Source organism: Penicillium rubens (genome assembly GCF_028828025.1).
Source record: "Penicillium rubens strain IBT 27055 chromosome Unknown utg000002l_segment0_segment0, whole genome shotgun sequence".
Classification (NCBI taxonomy): domain Eukaryota; kingdom Fungi; phylum Ascomycota; class Eurotiomycetes; order Eurotiales; family Aspergillaceae; genus Penicillium; species Penicillium rubens.
Window position 1 is genome coordinate 4,105,899 of NW_026890600.1, and position 15,770 is coordinate 4,121,668.

A 15,770-nucleotide genomic window follows, 5' to 3' on the forward strand; every position below is an offset into this window, starting at 1 on the left:
GGAGGAGTGCTGGTCCATCTTCCACCACGCCCGACTACTTCTTTGCAGATCGGGTACCGCGACCAGCAGCTCGGAGCTCATCATACACCTGGCGGTCGATGTTCGACAGGCGGGCGGCGTCGGAGCGAGAGCGATGGCTACTGGGAGCAATCGAAGGGCCAGGTCCAAAAGGATCAGAGGACGACCGAATGTTCTGAGCGGTGGCATGAGGAGCACGGTACACAGGCTGGAAGTCAGTCTGGCCCTGAGCTGAGCCAACCGCAGGTGCCTCCTGGGTCTGAGGCATGCGCCAGGTAACCGATGGCTTACGGGCCTTGGCTGTATCAGACCGTTGGTGCGGCGGAACGTAAGGAGGAACCGATGCGCGAGGACGGTGAGTTGGGGTGTCCAGCAGGTGTTGGTCAGCATCAAGTTGCCGAGAAAGACGACGGGGATTACCGGGGACATTTCGGTTAGCATCATGGTTACTGGGACCGCTAGTAATGTTGCTGGCAGTTGAAACAGTTGAGGTTCCCTGAGGAGCAGGGCTGGTATTCATAGAGCCAGTGTGGGATTGTGAAATGGTGCGCTGGCTATCAACTGAGGCAACACTGTGGGTTGGAGACGAACCAGGAGCAGTGCCAATGGTCGAGACGCTGGATTTCCTTCTGTGAATTTGCTGAAAGCCAGTGATAATGAACTTCCGAAGGACACTGGCTTCATAGATAATCGCATCTTTGAAGACCTTCTTACGGGCAACGTCTTCGTCCCACTCAAACCAGGACCTTCCGAAGATTCGCAGGATCTCAGGGTGTGTATGCTTGTTCCGCAAACCGTCATTCTCGGTGCGCAGAACCGAACCGTGGGACATGACGTAGGCATAGTACTATACCGATTGGAGAATGAGTTAGCAATCTTTCAGAAGAAGACAAAGTCTCAATCATATCTCATACCTGAAAGGCAGCAGTACGGTGCCCAGGGATGTAGGTGAGAGTATCAAATGGGAAATACAAGCACCAGTCATGGTCCAATGACACAATTGCTCTCTGCTCCTTTGAATGCCAAGCGAAACAGTATTTCATGCGTGGGTTGAAAGCCGGGCAACAGATGCCTGCATGAACCAACTCGTTGAGAAGGCGAATATCCAATCCCACCGTGTTTCCTCTCTGCATGCGCTCTACCAGAGCCTTGATCAGAGCATTGAGAGTATGGAAAAGAGCATTCCGGTGATGAACAGTGTAAAGGTCGGTCGCGTACCACGGGAACTATAGCAGAGGACAAAGAGTGTCAGTATAACGTGGAAGGGCAAACGGAGATGTATAGACAATGAACGACTTACCTTCCAGAGTGTGGTAATGAACGACTCATAACAGCGTTGTGGAACCTTGCAAGCAAATGCACTCTGTAATATATCAGAATATCAGCGACATGAAAAATGGAGAATATAAAAGCGAAGTTAGACGTACCCGGTGAGGTTGTTCAGCATGACGAGTTAGACAGAAGAGCTCTTCGTCAGTGAGAAAGCCATCAAAACCGGTAGACCAACTGTCTTTGTTGACAAGCTGGACAGGCTTTCCACCCTCCCACGAAATGCACTTCGCCCGGGGAAAGACAGCCTTGAGTAGCTTGGCCGGGGTGCTGAGTTCTATGTCAACATGGCGGCTGCCCATACGTGGGGCGCTGCCAGCATCATAGGCACGGCTGACTCTGTTAACGGTATCCTCAGCATCTTTCTGTGTTGGAAATTCAACATAGCAGTCCATGGTCTTGCCAGTGGACCGTTCCATGATGATGTGAATGGGACATCCTTGAGAGGATGGGAGCAGGTTAGCACCGCGTCCAAGGAACGAGGCAACCTCCTGACGAGTCACGGTGTACGGGATCTGGGTATTGTAACTACTGTTAGTAACAAAATATTGAACGAAGTATCAGCGCACACAGAATATGGTGAAAAGTAACTCACGTTAGAAATCATTAGAACGCCATTACGAGAAGGTGGCTGCATCTCAGCGATGCTACCATACGGGATGCACGATTGCTGAAGCAGTTCCTCGATTGAGAAGTTCTCAAAACGCTCGAACTCCCCATAATTGGAGATCACACCCGTTTCAAATGGCCAGCCCATGTTGGTGGCGTTCGGTGAAGATTTGTTACGGTCGAAGACGTTTGCTGTAGTGAGATTGCTATCAGCGAAATTCAAACAGTTTTGATGGTGGTGGTACAGCCAAAAGATACTTACTGTGTTGGAACTGGTCAGCAAAGTCCACAGGATCGTGGACTTGAGGTATGGTCTCAAGGGGAGACTGATCGAATTGGGATTGAAGGCCAGGTGAACGATAGGCCTGGGGCACAAATTCAATAGCTCCAGGATTGTATCCAGACGCTAACTTAAGATGTTGATTCGCAGAAGGACGTATGGTGGAAGTGGAAGATGAACTTTGATGGTGGGAATGAATGAATGAGGATGGGGTTGAAGAAATGGAAGAAGTGGGAGACTGAGAAACCTGAGCAGAAACCTGAGCAGAGACTTGAGGAGGAATCTGAGGAGGAATCAGTTCTGGAGGAACCTGGGCAACAAATCGAGCAGGGGCCTGCGTGCTCAAATCAGAATCGGAGTCAGATTTCTTAAGAGCAGGTGCAGATGCAGGCGCCTGAGTGTCCGTGTCGCAGACAGTAGTGGTGGCAGTCTGTGAGTTTTGTTGAGTATCTTCATTGAGAGTCAATAAATCAAGGTCCGCGGTCAGGACACTCATAGTAGCAGGCCAGTCACCCGTTTTGGGCATGTGCTCAGACGTGTTGTTCCTCATTTTAGGGCTGAGAACCGATATCAGATGAAACAGATAGTGCGTGGAAACAAAAATATTTTCGAGTCTAAGTGCGTGTGGGTAAGGAAAAGCTATTTATACGCGTGGGTTTAAGGTTATGTCGCGCAGGTACGGGTCGTCGGGGTAAGAAGGTACCTCAGTGACGCCAGGCACCCTATAAAACCCTGGATTTTGACCTCAATTTTCTCGATAAATTTATACGGTATGCTATTTTTTTAATATTTTCAGATTAGAAATAATGAGCTAGAGTAGTATATATGTCGTTTTCTTCAACACTGTCATTGTGGTGATATTTAGAAAAATATTAATCCTCGAGGCTATCAGGACGCTGTCAAGGTACGTATTTACCACGACGCACTTACCTCCGCGGCAATTTACTATTGCCACTCACCTATTCCGCATTAACCAAAATTCCACACCCTTCTCGAAAGTATTTCCATTTCGTCCAGCTTTAAGTTAAGCATTTATTTACCACGCACTAGTACACCCTATACCTGCTTTTCTCCACGCATCCTACCCAGACAATATTTATTCTCCACGCACTCTTCCCATGTCCAATAGTCCACAGGTATCTAATCGTCCTCCTGTCCTTGTTTGTGGCATTCTTCACTTTATCCTTAAATTACGAATTATTGTCATTGTAAATAGACTTGGACCTACATAATAGCCTGTTATTAGCATAAGATGCATCCCCTCAATGATATCTCTTGGCCCTGTTAGATTGCTCTGAGCCATGGAACTTGTCTTGGAGAGATATGTATTATGTCACTGTTGTTAAGAACGTTGTCTCTAACGTACTTTCTTCTCCTTCATTTATTATTTATTGCTATGGAGACAATTCCCATCTTGATGGGGAGTACCAGGTCAACAGTAGGCTAGCATACTCGGCGAGGCACTACGCTGGTGGATGGGTTTACTTTGCTGCAGAAAGTAGCGAACTAAATCTGGACAAAAGAATCTATCGACGGACATCGGTATAAGGTTCTCTCTTAATCAATGCAAGCCTATGTTATCTGTACAGGAGTAGAAAGTGGGAAACACAGGACCATTCATTATTCGGGATCAACAAGAAAACGCTGGGCAATTTAATCGAACTAAACAATAGTCAGCAAGTGAGTCAATGGTGGACAATTCAATATATAACATACCGGTGTCAGGAAAGACTCGGCAACAAATCGAGCACGGGCATTCAACTAGTGAACTGTTTAGTAACTTGCGACGGAAACGATGCATTCATACACATACGAAGAGCTTCATCTCCGAAATCTCCTTGTCCACCTCTTCCATGAATTCGATCACAAAATCAATTAGCTTGTGAGTAAGCATCTTTTCCGTGTGGAAGTTCGTGATGAGGAAACTGATGTCATATCCCTCTACTGGCTTCCGGCGCAAAATGAAGAAGGATTCCGCTCGCTGGGTGAGGAACCGAGTAAATTTGTGGACAAGAATGTGCTCGATCTCATCTGCCTGCTTGATTCTGATACTTATGCGCACAGAATTGTAGCTTGGCTCAATTTTCACCTTTTCATTTTCATTCCTGCTGATGTGCAGCCTGGAAAGCCATCAATACACATGACCAACGGACCTTGGGGAAAAATGAGAGTCAGACGTACGGGTTCAGTAGGATCTCGGGCGAAGAATTTGCCTCAACCTCTGGGCAGTTGCTGGTGCAAGTGAGTATATTAGCATATTTCCTGTCTAACATTTGCAGCATGTCAACTTACTGCCGCTCCGATGTCTGAGAAGCGAAGTTGGAGATTGTAAGAGCCGCGGTCAAAGAGGACCGAACACTAGTAAAGTAAGTGTGAGCAAGCTTGCCGCTGAATACTTGTCAAAGGTCGAAACACACGCCTGAAGGTAGGGCCGGAGGGATTGACTCTGATAATCGATTAGTATAGAACGGGCTGACTGATTGGAGCTGTACCCACCATGGTGAGGGGCGTGTGTCGAGGCCACGAGGATGTAATTTGTCGCAGAGGATAAGACAGCAGGGAGCTGGTTGAGAAACAATTGAAACTAGTCCGTGGTGAGACCCTTCAACCCACAGCAGTGAACGAGAAAGGCACTTCTCTGGATAACAGGTTGTTCTAGGCAGAAGAGGAGTTGACGTCGGGGCGGGCGGTGATGATAGTGGTTGGGCGGTGAGAAAGCCCCCACGCTTCCTGATCCCAGGCTGTTTACCATTTGCCCCAGCAATCGCAAGCTCTTTCAAGCTGTTTATCTTTTTCACATCTTCCATCCCTACAATTTATTGAAAATGGCAGCTATACCGAGTATGTATGCACGTATTGGCAGTCCCTGCACCATTACTAACAGATACACAGTTATTGTCAAACACGCCGGCAAGCGCCACGAAGTCGAGCTCGACCCTACCTCCAACGGTGAAACACTCAAGTACCAGCTCTTTTCCTTGACTGGCGTGGAACCTGACCGCCAAAAGGTTTTGGTCAAAGGTGGCCAGCTTAAAGATGATACACCTCTTTCGTCCCTCAATGCCAAACCCGGGCAGATGTTCATGATGATGGGCACCCCATCGGGAGGTCAAGGTTCTGCTGACCTTGGTCGGCCAAAGGAGGCCGTCAAATTCCTTGAAGACATGACTGAGGCTGAGGTGGCACGGCAGGAGGGTGCTACCCCTGCCGGTTTGCAGAACTTGGGGAACACATGCTACCTCAACTCTTCCCTACAAACTTTGCGGAGTGTCCCGGAGCTTCAGGAAGAGCTCATGCGGTATCGACCAAGTGGGGGGGCTGGACAATCGAGTCTGTCAGACCTCAGCAGCTTTGGTATTGGTGGCCTTGGAGGTTCTCGGGATTTGGCGGCTTCTTTGCGAGATCTGTTCAAGCAAATGTCCGAGACACAGGAGGGCATTCCTCCACTGATGTTCCTCAATGCTCTCCGAGCCGTTTTCCCTCAATTCGCCCAACGTGACCGAAATGGACAAGGATACTCCCAACAGGATGCCGAGGAGGCTTTCTCCCAGATCTTGAACCAATTGCGGACTAAGTTGACCATCACTGAGGGCGAGGGAGAGTCTGCCACTACGACCTCATTCGTGGATAAATATCTCGCGGGGCAATTCGAATCTGTCACCGAGTGTGAGGATCCCGCCGCTAAGGAACTCGGCGAGCAACCCAGTCAAACTTCTGATGTTTTCTATAAACTTGATTGTCATATCGGAAAAGAAACGAACCACCTGCAGGATGGAATTTTGGCCGGCCTCGAAGAGCAGATCGAGAAAAACTCTCCTCTCTTGGAGCGCAACTCCGTGTACAAAAAGCGTTCTCGTATCGCACGACTGCCCAAGTACCTCACAGTTCACTTTGTCCGATTTTACTGGAAGCGCGAGACCCAGAAGAAGGCTAAGATTATGCGCAAAGTGACATTCCCTGCCGAATTGGACGTTGTGGAGTTTTGCACCGATGACCTCCGAAAGCAGCTCATCCCTATTCGTGACAAGGTTCGCGAAATCCGCAAGGAGGAACTGGAAGTTGAACGTTCTCAGAAACGCCAACGAGTTGCCGAAGAGCGTGCAGAACGACAGGCAAAAGAGACCAACCTGGGCGAAAGCATGGAGCCAATGCAGAAAAAGAAGGCTGCCGAGGAGAACAAGTCCAAGGTCAACGACAAGGATGGCGATAGCCAGATGGAGGAAACTTTCAAAACTGATGCTGAGTACGAAGCAGAAAAAGCCGAATCTATCCGCATTGCGAAGAGAGAGCTCCAAGAGCTCGTCAACCAACGGGGTGCCGGAGACAGCGGTACCAATCAGTCAGGCCTGTATGAGCTCCGTGCCGTGATCACCCACCAGGGTGCGAGCGCCGACAGCGGTCACTACACGGCATATGTCAAGAAACAGGAGCGGGGTGATCCTCAGACAGGCAACAAGCGCCGCGAAACGGACGACAAGTGGTGGTGGTTCAATGATGATACAGTTACTGAGGTCGAGGCACAGAAGATCGAGACCCTTTCGGGTGGTGGTAAGTGAACCGCATCCTACGATCCAAGATCATTTCTAACGACATATCTAGGGGAATCACACTCCGCGCTTATTTGCCTCTACCGTGCGATTGAGCTGCCCAAGCCCGAGTAAACGGGTTTGCCTAAGCATCCGTTCACATTTGAAAGGAATCTGCAAATGTTGCCTCTAGATGGATAGAAACGATGAACATGAATGATGCTCGTCTCAAATGCCCTTAACTGTTACCAATTGATCGTCTTTTACCTTGCAAATACATTTGTAGTCCCCGTCTGTGTTTAGATTTCTTCCTGCCTGGAGACCTCGCACCTGGCGATATATGACTAATGGAAAGTGCACGTGACCTGATTGAGCCTCGGCCCGAATTGTCCAAAGCTCCAATTAAATCAACATCCTAATTCTAGAGGAATGGCAATGTGACCACCATGATACATTACCGCAATATCCTCCAGTTGGCCCTTCGCCGGTACTCAGGACAGACACGAACTTTTTGGCGACCAGCGGTCCGAAACGTCAGCACCGCGGCACAACCAAATGCCTCACGAGAACCATCGCGTTGGACGCGCCGTCTGATCTATGGTGGCATATTTGGAACGCTTGGCGTTGGTGCAGGGAAATGGCTGGACAACAAAATTGCAGCGCCAGCGGTTCCTGGGTCGTTGGAAGATCAAATGGAGATTCAGGAAATCCAGCGGGTGTTTGATATTGGACTCCCCATTGTGCAGGAGCTGCGTCGTAACCCCGATTACGTCGAAAAGGATGTCTACGAAAACTTCTCGGATGAGCACAAAACTCATCGGCTGACATCAGGGCCCTTGGCTGGCAGTAGGGGCTTGGGATTACAGGTTGGTCTCTCGTTTTCTCATTAGGGTCCGAGGCATGTCCATCTTACATGGATGCCGGACCTTTTGACTGCCGAACCTCGGGATCCCGCTTTGTCTAACTATTCTCATATTTGACAGAAAGTTTTCTGGAATGACAAAGAGAAGAAACTCATTAGCGTGGTCTTCTTGGGACCAGGCCTCGAAGGCTGGCCAACCATGGTCCACGGTGGCGCGCTGGGCACTGTGATCGATGAGAACCTGGGGCGCGCAGCCATTCGGCATTTCCCAGCACGCACAGGTGTCACTGCCAACCTCGAGCTCAACTACCGAGCGCCGGTCCACTCGGACAATTTCTATACCCTGCACACAACCCTAGATCAGGAACGGAGCACGGATACCAAGGCATACGCCAAGTGTGAGGTCCGTGATATGGCAGGCCGATTATGTGTTGAAGCAACAGGACTTTTTGTTGTCCCCAAGACACTCAAGCTGAGCAAGGTTGGGGAATATTTCTGAGCTGCAGAAATATACACACTTTACTGCTGGACGGCTTGAAGTCTAGGAATACGCGGCTGTTATCGATCGTGTGGCTTCTTCTCAGCTTCGGCCGAGGTTGTAATAGACTCAACTCCGGCCTCCTGGTCCCCTTGGAAGGAGTCAACGGAAAAGCAGGAAGCTAGCAAAGGGAAACCAGGCCTCTTATATGAACTATTTCTGTACAGATATGCGCTATCTGATGACTTCTTACAGATACAATGTCTCTTGTACATCCAACGATATCAATTCTATACTCAAATTTTCCCGATGTCTCGTTCTTGTTCCTTTTTCGGATTTCGGGGCTGATCCCCATTCTGGCATCGGCCTCCGGAGTGCCCCGTAGACTCCTGGACCAACTGCCTCCACCTCCACGTTTCCTCCCCCGCATTTCCCTAGCGTCTTTGTCCAAGATCACCGTTATGTATGAGGGAATTGCCAAGCTGCCTCGGTATTTTCTGGATTTCAAGCATTACTGTCCCGGCTATTATTCAACGCTCATTAGCTTGTTTTTTACTTCCCCACTCTGATTCATTACATCCCCGAGGACACTTCCATGACATACGCCAACTGGTTTGAGCTCAAGTGAATTTATATCCTCGTATCCTTTTTTCGAGGCTCCAGATTTAATTTTCAATATCGTCCACATTTCAGTCGAATTCGAATTACATCCAATTTTGTTTGTGTTAGGGCCAGAGACAATCCCCCCTTTGCTTGCCCACAATTGTGCTGCCCTGACTCATGCTCCCAATGGCGGAATCAATTCAATCGAGTCAGCCGGTCGAGGAGAAGGCTGTGATGCAACATCACGAACACATTGACACTGCACAGCATGGTCACCAGGAAATGACCAGACCGGGCTCGGAGGAAGGTATGCATGAGTCTGAGAAGGATATCCCGGTAGGATTCGGTTGTTCAATTTGCGGTTACGACAGTACTGACCATTGGAAAGATGACCTTCCGCCGCTTCATGGGATTTACTGCCATGGCTTTCTTGTGGACTGGGAGTCAGATCCCGGTATACCTCTTTGGTACGTCAAAAACAACACGAAAGCTATGATATGATTTTGATGCCTTCTCATTAGGCGGTATCCCTCCCTACATTTATGGAGACATTGGTGGAGCAGACCGATGGGTCTGGTTTGTGAGTACATACTCACTGAAGTATAGGTTATCGACTAACGAGTTTCTGCTTAGGTTCTTGCCAATTTGCTCGGCCTTGCCGGTGTATGCCCTTTTGTTGGGTCTCTATCAGATCTACTCGGACGCCGCCCAGTCGCTATTATTGGAGCATCTCTGATAGTTATTGGAATGATCATATGCAGCACAGTGCACACAATGAACAACTTCATCGGTTTGTATTGCCCGGATATCAAAGCATATAGACATTCACTGACATGGATACAGCGGGAATGGCCATCGCTGGTGCCGGTGCCGGGGTCAATGAACTGACAGCACTGGCTGCAACTTCCGAGATGGCGCCGACTCGAAAGAGAGGAGTCTATGTGTCAATCCTTATCTTCACCATCCTACCATTTTGCCCGTCCGTGCTATGGGCTCAGCTTATCGCGTATCACAGCCATTGGCGCTATGTCGGTGCGTTCTGTGCTGCATGGAGTGCCTTTGGTCTATTGATCACGATTTTGTTCTACTTCCCTCCGCCACGAGTCAACTCAGCTGGTTTGAGCCGGAAGGAGATAATTGGACGAGTCGACTTTGTTGGTGGATTTCTCAGCATCGCCGGTCTCATTGTCTTTTTGGCCGGCTTGCAATGGGGTGGATATATGGTATGCTTGAATACATTTCGTCCGGCGCTATATCTTACTGATATGATTTAGTATCCATGGACATCTGCCCATGTCCTGGCACCATTGATCGTCGGGTTCCTTCTGCTTGTTGGTTTTGCTTTCTGGGAAATTTACGGAGCTAAATACCCCATTTTTCCATCTCGCCTCAAGCAAGAGCCTCGAATTCTAGGACTTACCCTCGTGATTACTTTCATCTCTGGTGCCAACTTCTTCTCCGTGCTTATGTTCTGGCCCACGGAATCGTTCAATGTCTACGGTCATGACCCAGTGGATGTGGGTGTTCGCAGTATCCCTATTGGATTTGGGATTATGGCAGGAGCTTGTATTGTGCTTGCGCTGCTAAGTGTGCTTCGTGGACACAACAAGGAGCTCTTGATCATTAGTAGTGTGCTGATGACTGCAGGTGAGTTTTGTCTGTGGCTATAGGAGTCCCCAAAGGCTAAATTGTTTTTCTCATAACAGGATGCGGTGCTATGGCTATCGGCCGCACCGATAATATGTATCAGCTCTGGGGAATTCTCATCCTTGCTGGCCTTGGAATTGGAGGGATTGTGGTGCCAGCCTCGATTATTACCACAATCATTTGCCCGGACGTGAGTTGTCTTGCTTTATGGGAGGGAATTTGCCTACTGACGTTGGCTTTCGCTAGGATTTAATTGCCACTATTTCTGCGCTCACCCTCTCTATTCGCGTGGTAGGCGGTGGTATCGGCTACACCATTTACTACAATGTCTTCATCTCGAAGTTTGTCCCAGCGGCAACACATTACATCGGTGGTGTGATGATGAAAGAACTCAACATCACCGACGTCAAACTGATTGGTGAAGCAATTGAATTGACAGGTGAGTCGTTGCTGGGCGAGCTGCGCACAATCCCTGGTATCGCTGGTAATGAGACTGCATATCAAATGGTAGTAAGGGCTGGTCAGATTGCATATGCTGAGGGGTATAAATGGGTATACTATGTCAGCATTGCATTCGGTGGCGTCTCCATTGTGGCCGCCTGTTTCTTGGGCGATATCCAGAAGTATATGACAGACCATGTTGCCGTGGTCATGTGAGGGCATATCCCAATTGCGATTTATGCGAAATATTCTCACTCGCAGGATATATCTTAATCATGAGAACAATGTCTCTAAATGTGATGGGAAGATACATACAACATATTCAAGAACGAAGATAATATGTAGTAAAAGAGCCGTAGATAAGATCAACATGAGCCGATCATGACGCGCCAAGCCCGGCAACTTTTTTTACTCGCGAACGTCCATACACGCAACTTCAATCAGCAGCCATGACATCCCACCCTTCCGCCAAGCGGAAACCTTACGCTCCCTCAGGTCCACGTGGCGCAGCCGGGGCATCTCGTAAACGCGCCAAAACATTTGATGCGCGCACCTTGGCTGTGCAGTCGGCCGACGCCGCTCTCTCCGCCACGGGCGAGCTCGATGTCGCCGCCTACTCTGCAGCTCGGGCATTTGAGATCCAGGCTCTGGAGGAGGGGATGCAGCGCTCGAAAAATGCGCTCACGACCCGAGCCTTCCCAAAAAGTTCCCCGCTCCCTGCGGCGGCGGACGGCGAGTCATAATGTGAAGCGAGTCCCGCGGAGATTGAGGGCTCGAGCTAAGCGAGAGGTATTTATTGACAATGATGTACGAATTGCCAAATGGCCATTGACTAACCCGCTGTCTCAACCATGTTAGATGGCCGAGGATAACACACCTACTGTGACGGCGCGCAGACGCAAGCCATCCCGAATGATGCGCATTCGACTCGATACCGCTCGGCGGCTACAGGCTATAAACTCGAAAACAAAGGCCCGACGGTCGGCCGCAAAACTAAGGCGAGACCAAGCGAACCAAACTTCATTGGAAAAGGAAGGAAGTCATGCCTTCGATATTGCGCCACGGGTTCCCAAGATCAAGAAAAACAAGCTGTCGAGACCTCTTCCCGCAGAGCCTAAGTACCGCAAGCGCCAGAGATGCAAGACATGGCTACCTACTCATCTGTATCATGCAAAGCGAGCTCATATGGCGACGACAAAGGATCCGATTTGGCGTTTCGCTGTTCCCTTATCCCCCACCGAGAAAAGCTATCGGCCTACTCACCGTGCTCGAGGCGCCCGGGGTGCCGTGGCGTGGGATATGAGCTATATGTCTACTATACAGTTAGAAGGAGCGGAACCAGCTATCCAGGCTGTCCTGATGGCAGTAGGTGTCAAGGGGGACAATGTATGGGGCAGCAAGGGGAAGAAATGGAGAGCCGGGACTCGGTCTCTACAGGCCTGGACTTTTGAAAAGGACTATACGAAACGTCCAACTGCACCGGTAACATTGATATGGTGTGCCAAACAGGAAGATGTTGAGATGGTTGATGCCGACGAACCTCAGCCCAAGTCATCTAAGAAAGATCACCGAAAACTTTGGATTAGGGTTCATCCTTCGGCGTTCCTCCAGCTGTGGACGGATGTCCTTGCGGTATCGAAATCACAAAACCCCCCTGTCATGGTCGAGGACCTACGATTCGAAATTGGCAGTATTGAGATCACAGGGCCAGGGTCAACTGAGGCCTTGTTGTCGGCATTGAAACCGATTATTGGGCCAGATGGTAATGCTTCATCACCACAGAGCCCGGAAGCCATCTGGCCATCTCTTTTGGGGGTGTCGAATCCGTCCTCACTACCGCATAATGCCCTGCTCTCTTTTGCTATTTCAGATCCTCGCCTGCATTTCCCACCACGAACACTTCACGTCTCCGACAACGAATCCCACATGAATAACCTAGCTATGTTACTTTCCACATGGCACCCGGACAAAACACAAGGTCCCTCTAAGCTGTTCGACCGAACCACTCGGTTAACAGCGGCTCGTCAGCTCCCGAGCCAGAAGGCTATCAACCGGCGCCGCACTCTTGCCGGTCCGGGTGAATATCCGCCATCCCAACCATCAGACCCTCAAATTCCGATCATGATACTCGCGAACAAGCCACAAGCCCGGGCCAAACGCAGCAATGCCCCAGGGTCCTGGACCGTATTACTACCATGGAAATGTGTTGTCCCGGTCTGGTATTCAATCATGTTCTACCCACTATCCAGCGGAGGAAACCCATTGCTTGGCGGGTTGAAGCAGCAGCGGCAGCTTGCTTTCGAAGCAGGCGAGGCGTGGTTCCCTGGAGATTTCCCAGGAACACGGGCTGGCTGGGAATGGGGTCAGCGTGAGACCGAGACATCACGACGTGATTGGGAGCGACGTCCTAAGGGGCGGCGTCCCGAGTTTGATAACATTTCATTGGGCGATGGTCGTCCAAAAGGCGAGATAGGCCATGGGTGGGCGTGTGACTGGGAAAGGCTCCTTCAAGGGCCGAAACAGGACGATGCTACGACAGGAACTGCCGATGGCAGCTCGGTCAAAAAGCCAACTGCCTCCAAAGAGACTGACAAAAACGACCCCTCTACTCCCATCATCCCACCCCTCGATATTCACAACGTTCGTCTTCCTCCGGCTGATACCTACCAAAGCTTGAGTAAGCTCGACACAGCATCCGTCGATGTCTCCACACTTGCCACTGTCTATCTTACTCTCACCACACGAGGCACACCCACCCCCCGTGCGCGGATCTACCGGCTTCCTACAGATCCAGCTCTACGCCAGAAATGGCTTGATCTTGGCTCGGCAAGGACCAAGAAGCCTGGACAACCGAAGCTCTCTAAGGCAGGAAACGCTGCGCCCGAATCTGAAGAGGCTCGGCGTCTCCTTGCCAAGGCTCTCATCTCAACTACTGATGGAGAACCTGACTCTGAGCCATTGGAAGTACCAACCGAAGACGATCTGATTGGTTTCGTCACTACAGGAAATTATAATCTTTCCGAAGGCAAAGGGACAGGCATTGGGTCTATCCAGCTTTCAAAGGTATTGGCTCCCGGTATCAAGCTCTCTGAGAGAAGAATGTGTATTATCCGGGCCGCAGGGGAGAAGAGCGGGCGTTTAGGGGTATGGGAATTCGTATGATATCAAATTCGATGAACCTTGCCCAGCAGTGGAGATGCCCAATTGTCGTTTAAACACGGTCTCTGCCCCAGTCGGCCTGAGACTTAGTATATTTTCTACTAGCAAAAGAATAGCCCTCCCAAGGGTTAAACGACAAAGATCCACTCTCATCCATGGATTAACTCTATCCTATTCGGATGAAAACAAATGGAACAAAGAAAAATGCCCGTTCTATACATACAGTACAGCAGCTCTTAGCCCAGAATCAGGTCCCATAAAACGTAGAGACTTCATATCAAGCCGCTGTATTCCCGACCCCACAAATCTAACCCACAATGCGATCCACGAAAGCAGCCTCCATACGCGCAACCTCACGCTTGAAAGCATCAACCTCCTCCCAGCAGTTCAACGGCCGGCGGTCATTCAATTGCAGACAGCTAGTAACATCGGAACGAGCCTTAGCAACACCATCATCGAGCTCCACAAGCTTCCTCCGTCCATCAAGCTTGCTCCGGAGCTGCTCGATCTCGGCCGCTACAGAGTCGCGCGAGACATCGCGCTTAACGACAGGCTGTGCAGCGGCAGCGGGCTCCTGCGGCGCGGCGACTGTAGGAACGGGGTCGTGATGGCGGCCGGCGAAGGGGATCCGCGGTGCGTCCAGGTTCAATGAGCCGGCTGGGTAGCCCGAGGTGGAGGGGGCGAGGGGCGCGGTCGCTGCTGTGACGGGCAGAGAGGTGGTGTCTTTGGACTCGGAGATGCGCTTCTCGATCTCGGCGAGGGTTTGCTGCTCGCGTTCGCGGAGGCGTTGCAGTTCCTGCGCGACGCGGTTCTGGATCTCCAATTCCAGGGCTTTGGCGCGGGTGGAGTCGGACTGTTTGATTGGTGGATTGTGAGATTTTTGCATTGAAATGGAGATTTGCTTATAGCCTCGTTGTGCTCACCTCTGAGTTCGATTGGAGTGCATCGACTAGGTTTGAGGAGAATTGGACGGGCGAGTTGCTGTGCATGCATGGTTAGCGTGGGCTGTAGGATGCTTTAGAGGAGCTCCTGGCTGTCGCAAATGCTGAGGGGATATTGAGAGCTCTTTTATATCTGCGGGAACCATTTGCCCTTCCGCAATTGGCGCCAATTGGAAGGTAGTTCCCGTTCTCTCCACCATCAAGCACGAAATGCCGCGGAAGCTGAAATTGAGGTCGGAGAGCAAATACCTGGAGAACACATGTTGTGAGCCAGCCGAAGCCTCAGGCTTAGAGTTTCCAGCACCCATTCTTGGACAAAAAAGGACGAGTCCTGTTAAGATAAAAAGACAGTGATGGTTCGAGATGCCCGCTCACACCCGTTCAGTTCGGAGGATGTTGGAAGTCACGTGAAATTTGGTTAGTCATCCTCGGCCTGCCGCAGTGTGGCCGCCAGTTGCCGGCTAGTCTCAATATGCATCCTGGCAGTCAACTACGGTCAACTATATATGATATATGATGTAAATGGGTATGGTATCCAAGTAATATCACGGCTTGCGTTAACAGCAGTAGGCCAATCCACCGACAATGAAGGACTCGGCGTCAACGACTTCAAATGCCCAATGCAGGTTTCCAAACAACATGACGTATTGCAAAAGAGATATATGACGGAACCAAAGAGCAATACCTGGGATGAAAGAGTCCTGAGGTCCTGGTCTGGGATTAGTCAATTCTTCAATGCTTAACTACATGTAGCAAATGTCCTCAGGTATTGCTTAAATGAGGTTGGCGTGGCTAACATGTTATACCAGCCACGATCCCCACACCTCAAGGCTATATGATGGTAACCAAACGCTGTGTACTTGGTATCTGCAGAGTC

General features: G+C 50.1%; 8 protein-coding genes across 8 annotated transcripts; 5 read left to right on the plus strand and 3 right to left on the minus strand.

The window, feature by feature from the left end:
* Positions 1 to 34: 34 nt before the first annotated feature.
* N7525_004030 (uncharacterized protein) lies at positions 35 to 2,786 on the minus strand (the record flags this gene model as incomplete). Its single annotated transcript, XM_002566207.2, has 6 exons — positions 35 to 865; positions 933 to 1,244; positions 1,319 to 1,381; positions 1,446 to 1,862; positions 1,943 to 2,148; positions 2,219 to 2,786. The coding sequence occupies 6 exons, from the start codon at positions 2,784 to 2,786 to the stop codon at positions 35 to 37; spliced, it is 2,397 nt and encodes a 798-aa protein (XP_002566253.2).
* Positions 2,787 to 3,889: 1,103 nt separating this feature from the next.
* On the minus strand, positions 3,890 to 4,735 carry N7525_004031 (actin-related protein 2/3 complex subunit 4 family protein; the record flags this gene model as incomplete). The annotated part of the gene is made up of 7 exons (XM_002566206.1): positions 3,890 to 3,898; positions 3,953 to 3,997; positions 4,050 to 4,356; positions 4,418 to 4,468; positions 4,529 to 4,594; positions 4,654 to 4,682; positions 4,733 to 4,735. 7 exons carry the CDS (start codon positions 4,733 to 4,735, stop codon positions 3,890 to 3,892), a joined length of 510 nt encoding a protein of 169 aa, XP_002566252.1.
* Positions 4,736 to 5,061: 326 nt separating this feature from the next.
* Positions 5,062 to 6,897, plus strand: N7525_004032 (ubiquitin-specific protease UBP6; the record flags this gene model as incomplete). Its single annotated transcript, XM_002566205.1, has 3 exons — positions 5,062 to 5,077; positions 5,129 to 6,784; positions 6,836 to 6,897. 3 exons carry the CDS (start codon positions 5,062 to 5,064, stop codon positions 6,895 to 6,897), a joined length of 1,734 nt encoding a protein of 577 aa, XP_002566251.1.
* Positions 6,898 to 7,208: 311 nt separating this feature from the next.
* Positions 7,209 to 8,123, plus strand: N7525_004033 (PaaI family thioesterase; the record flags this gene model as incomplete). Its single annotated transcript, XM_002566204.2, has 2 exons — positions 7,209 to 7,628; positions 7,746 to 8,123. The coding sequence occupies 2 exons, from the start codon at positions 7,209 to 7,211 to the stop codon at positions 8,121 to 8,123; spliced, it is 798 nt and encodes a 265-aa protein (XP_002566250.2).
* Positions 8,124 to 8,891: 768 nt separating this feature from the next.
* N7525_004034 (putative MFS drug efflux pump) lies at positions 8,892 to 11,009 on the plus strand (the record flags this gene model as incomplete). The annotated part of the gene is made up of 8 exons (XM_061212897.1): positions 8,892 to 9,041; positions 9,094 to 9,172; positions 9,227 to 9,285; positions 9,339 to 9,495; positions 9,549 to 9,928; positions 9,980 to 10,352; positions 10,412 to 10,542; positions 10,599 to 11,009. The coding sequence occupies 8 exons, from the start codon at positions 8,892 to 8,894 to the stop codon at positions 11,007 to 11,009; spliced, it is 1,740 nt and encodes a 579-aa protein (XP_061069918.1).
* A 233-nt stretch (positions 11,010 to 11,242) lies between these two features.
* N7525_004035 (uncharacterized protein) lies at positions 11,243 to 11,536 on the plus strand (the record flags this gene model as incomplete). The annotated part of the gene is made up of 1 exon (XM_061212898.1): positions 11,243 to 11,536. The coding sequence occupies one exon, from the start codon at positions 11,243 to 11,245 to the stop codon at positions 11,534 to 11,536; it is 294 nt and encodes a 97-aa protein (XP_061069919.1).
* Positions 11,537 to 11,651: 115 nt separating this feature from the next.
* On the plus strand, positions 11,652 to 13,955 carry N7525_004036 (ribonucleases P/MRP protein subunit POP1; the record flags this gene model as incomplete). The annotated part of the gene is made up of 1 exon (XM_002566202.2): positions 11,652 to 13,955. The coding sequence occupies one exon, from the start codon at positions 11,652 to 11,654 to the stop codon at positions 13,953 to 13,955; it is 2,304 nt and encodes a 767-aa protein (XP_002566248.2).
* Positions 13,956 to 14,259: 304 nt separating this feature from the next.
* N7525_004037 (Mic19 family protein) lies at positions 14,260 to 15,201 on the minus strand (the record flags this gene model as incomplete). The annotated part of the gene is made up of 3 exons (XM_002566201.2): positions 14,260 to 14,805; positions 14,876 to 14,933; positions 15,143 to 15,201. The coding sequence occupies 3 exons, from the start codon at positions 15,199 to 15,201 to the stop codon at positions 14,260 to 14,262; spliced, it is 663 nt and encodes a 220-aa protein (XP_002566247.2).
* Between the last annotated feature and the right edge of the window lie 569 nt (positions 15,202 to 15,770).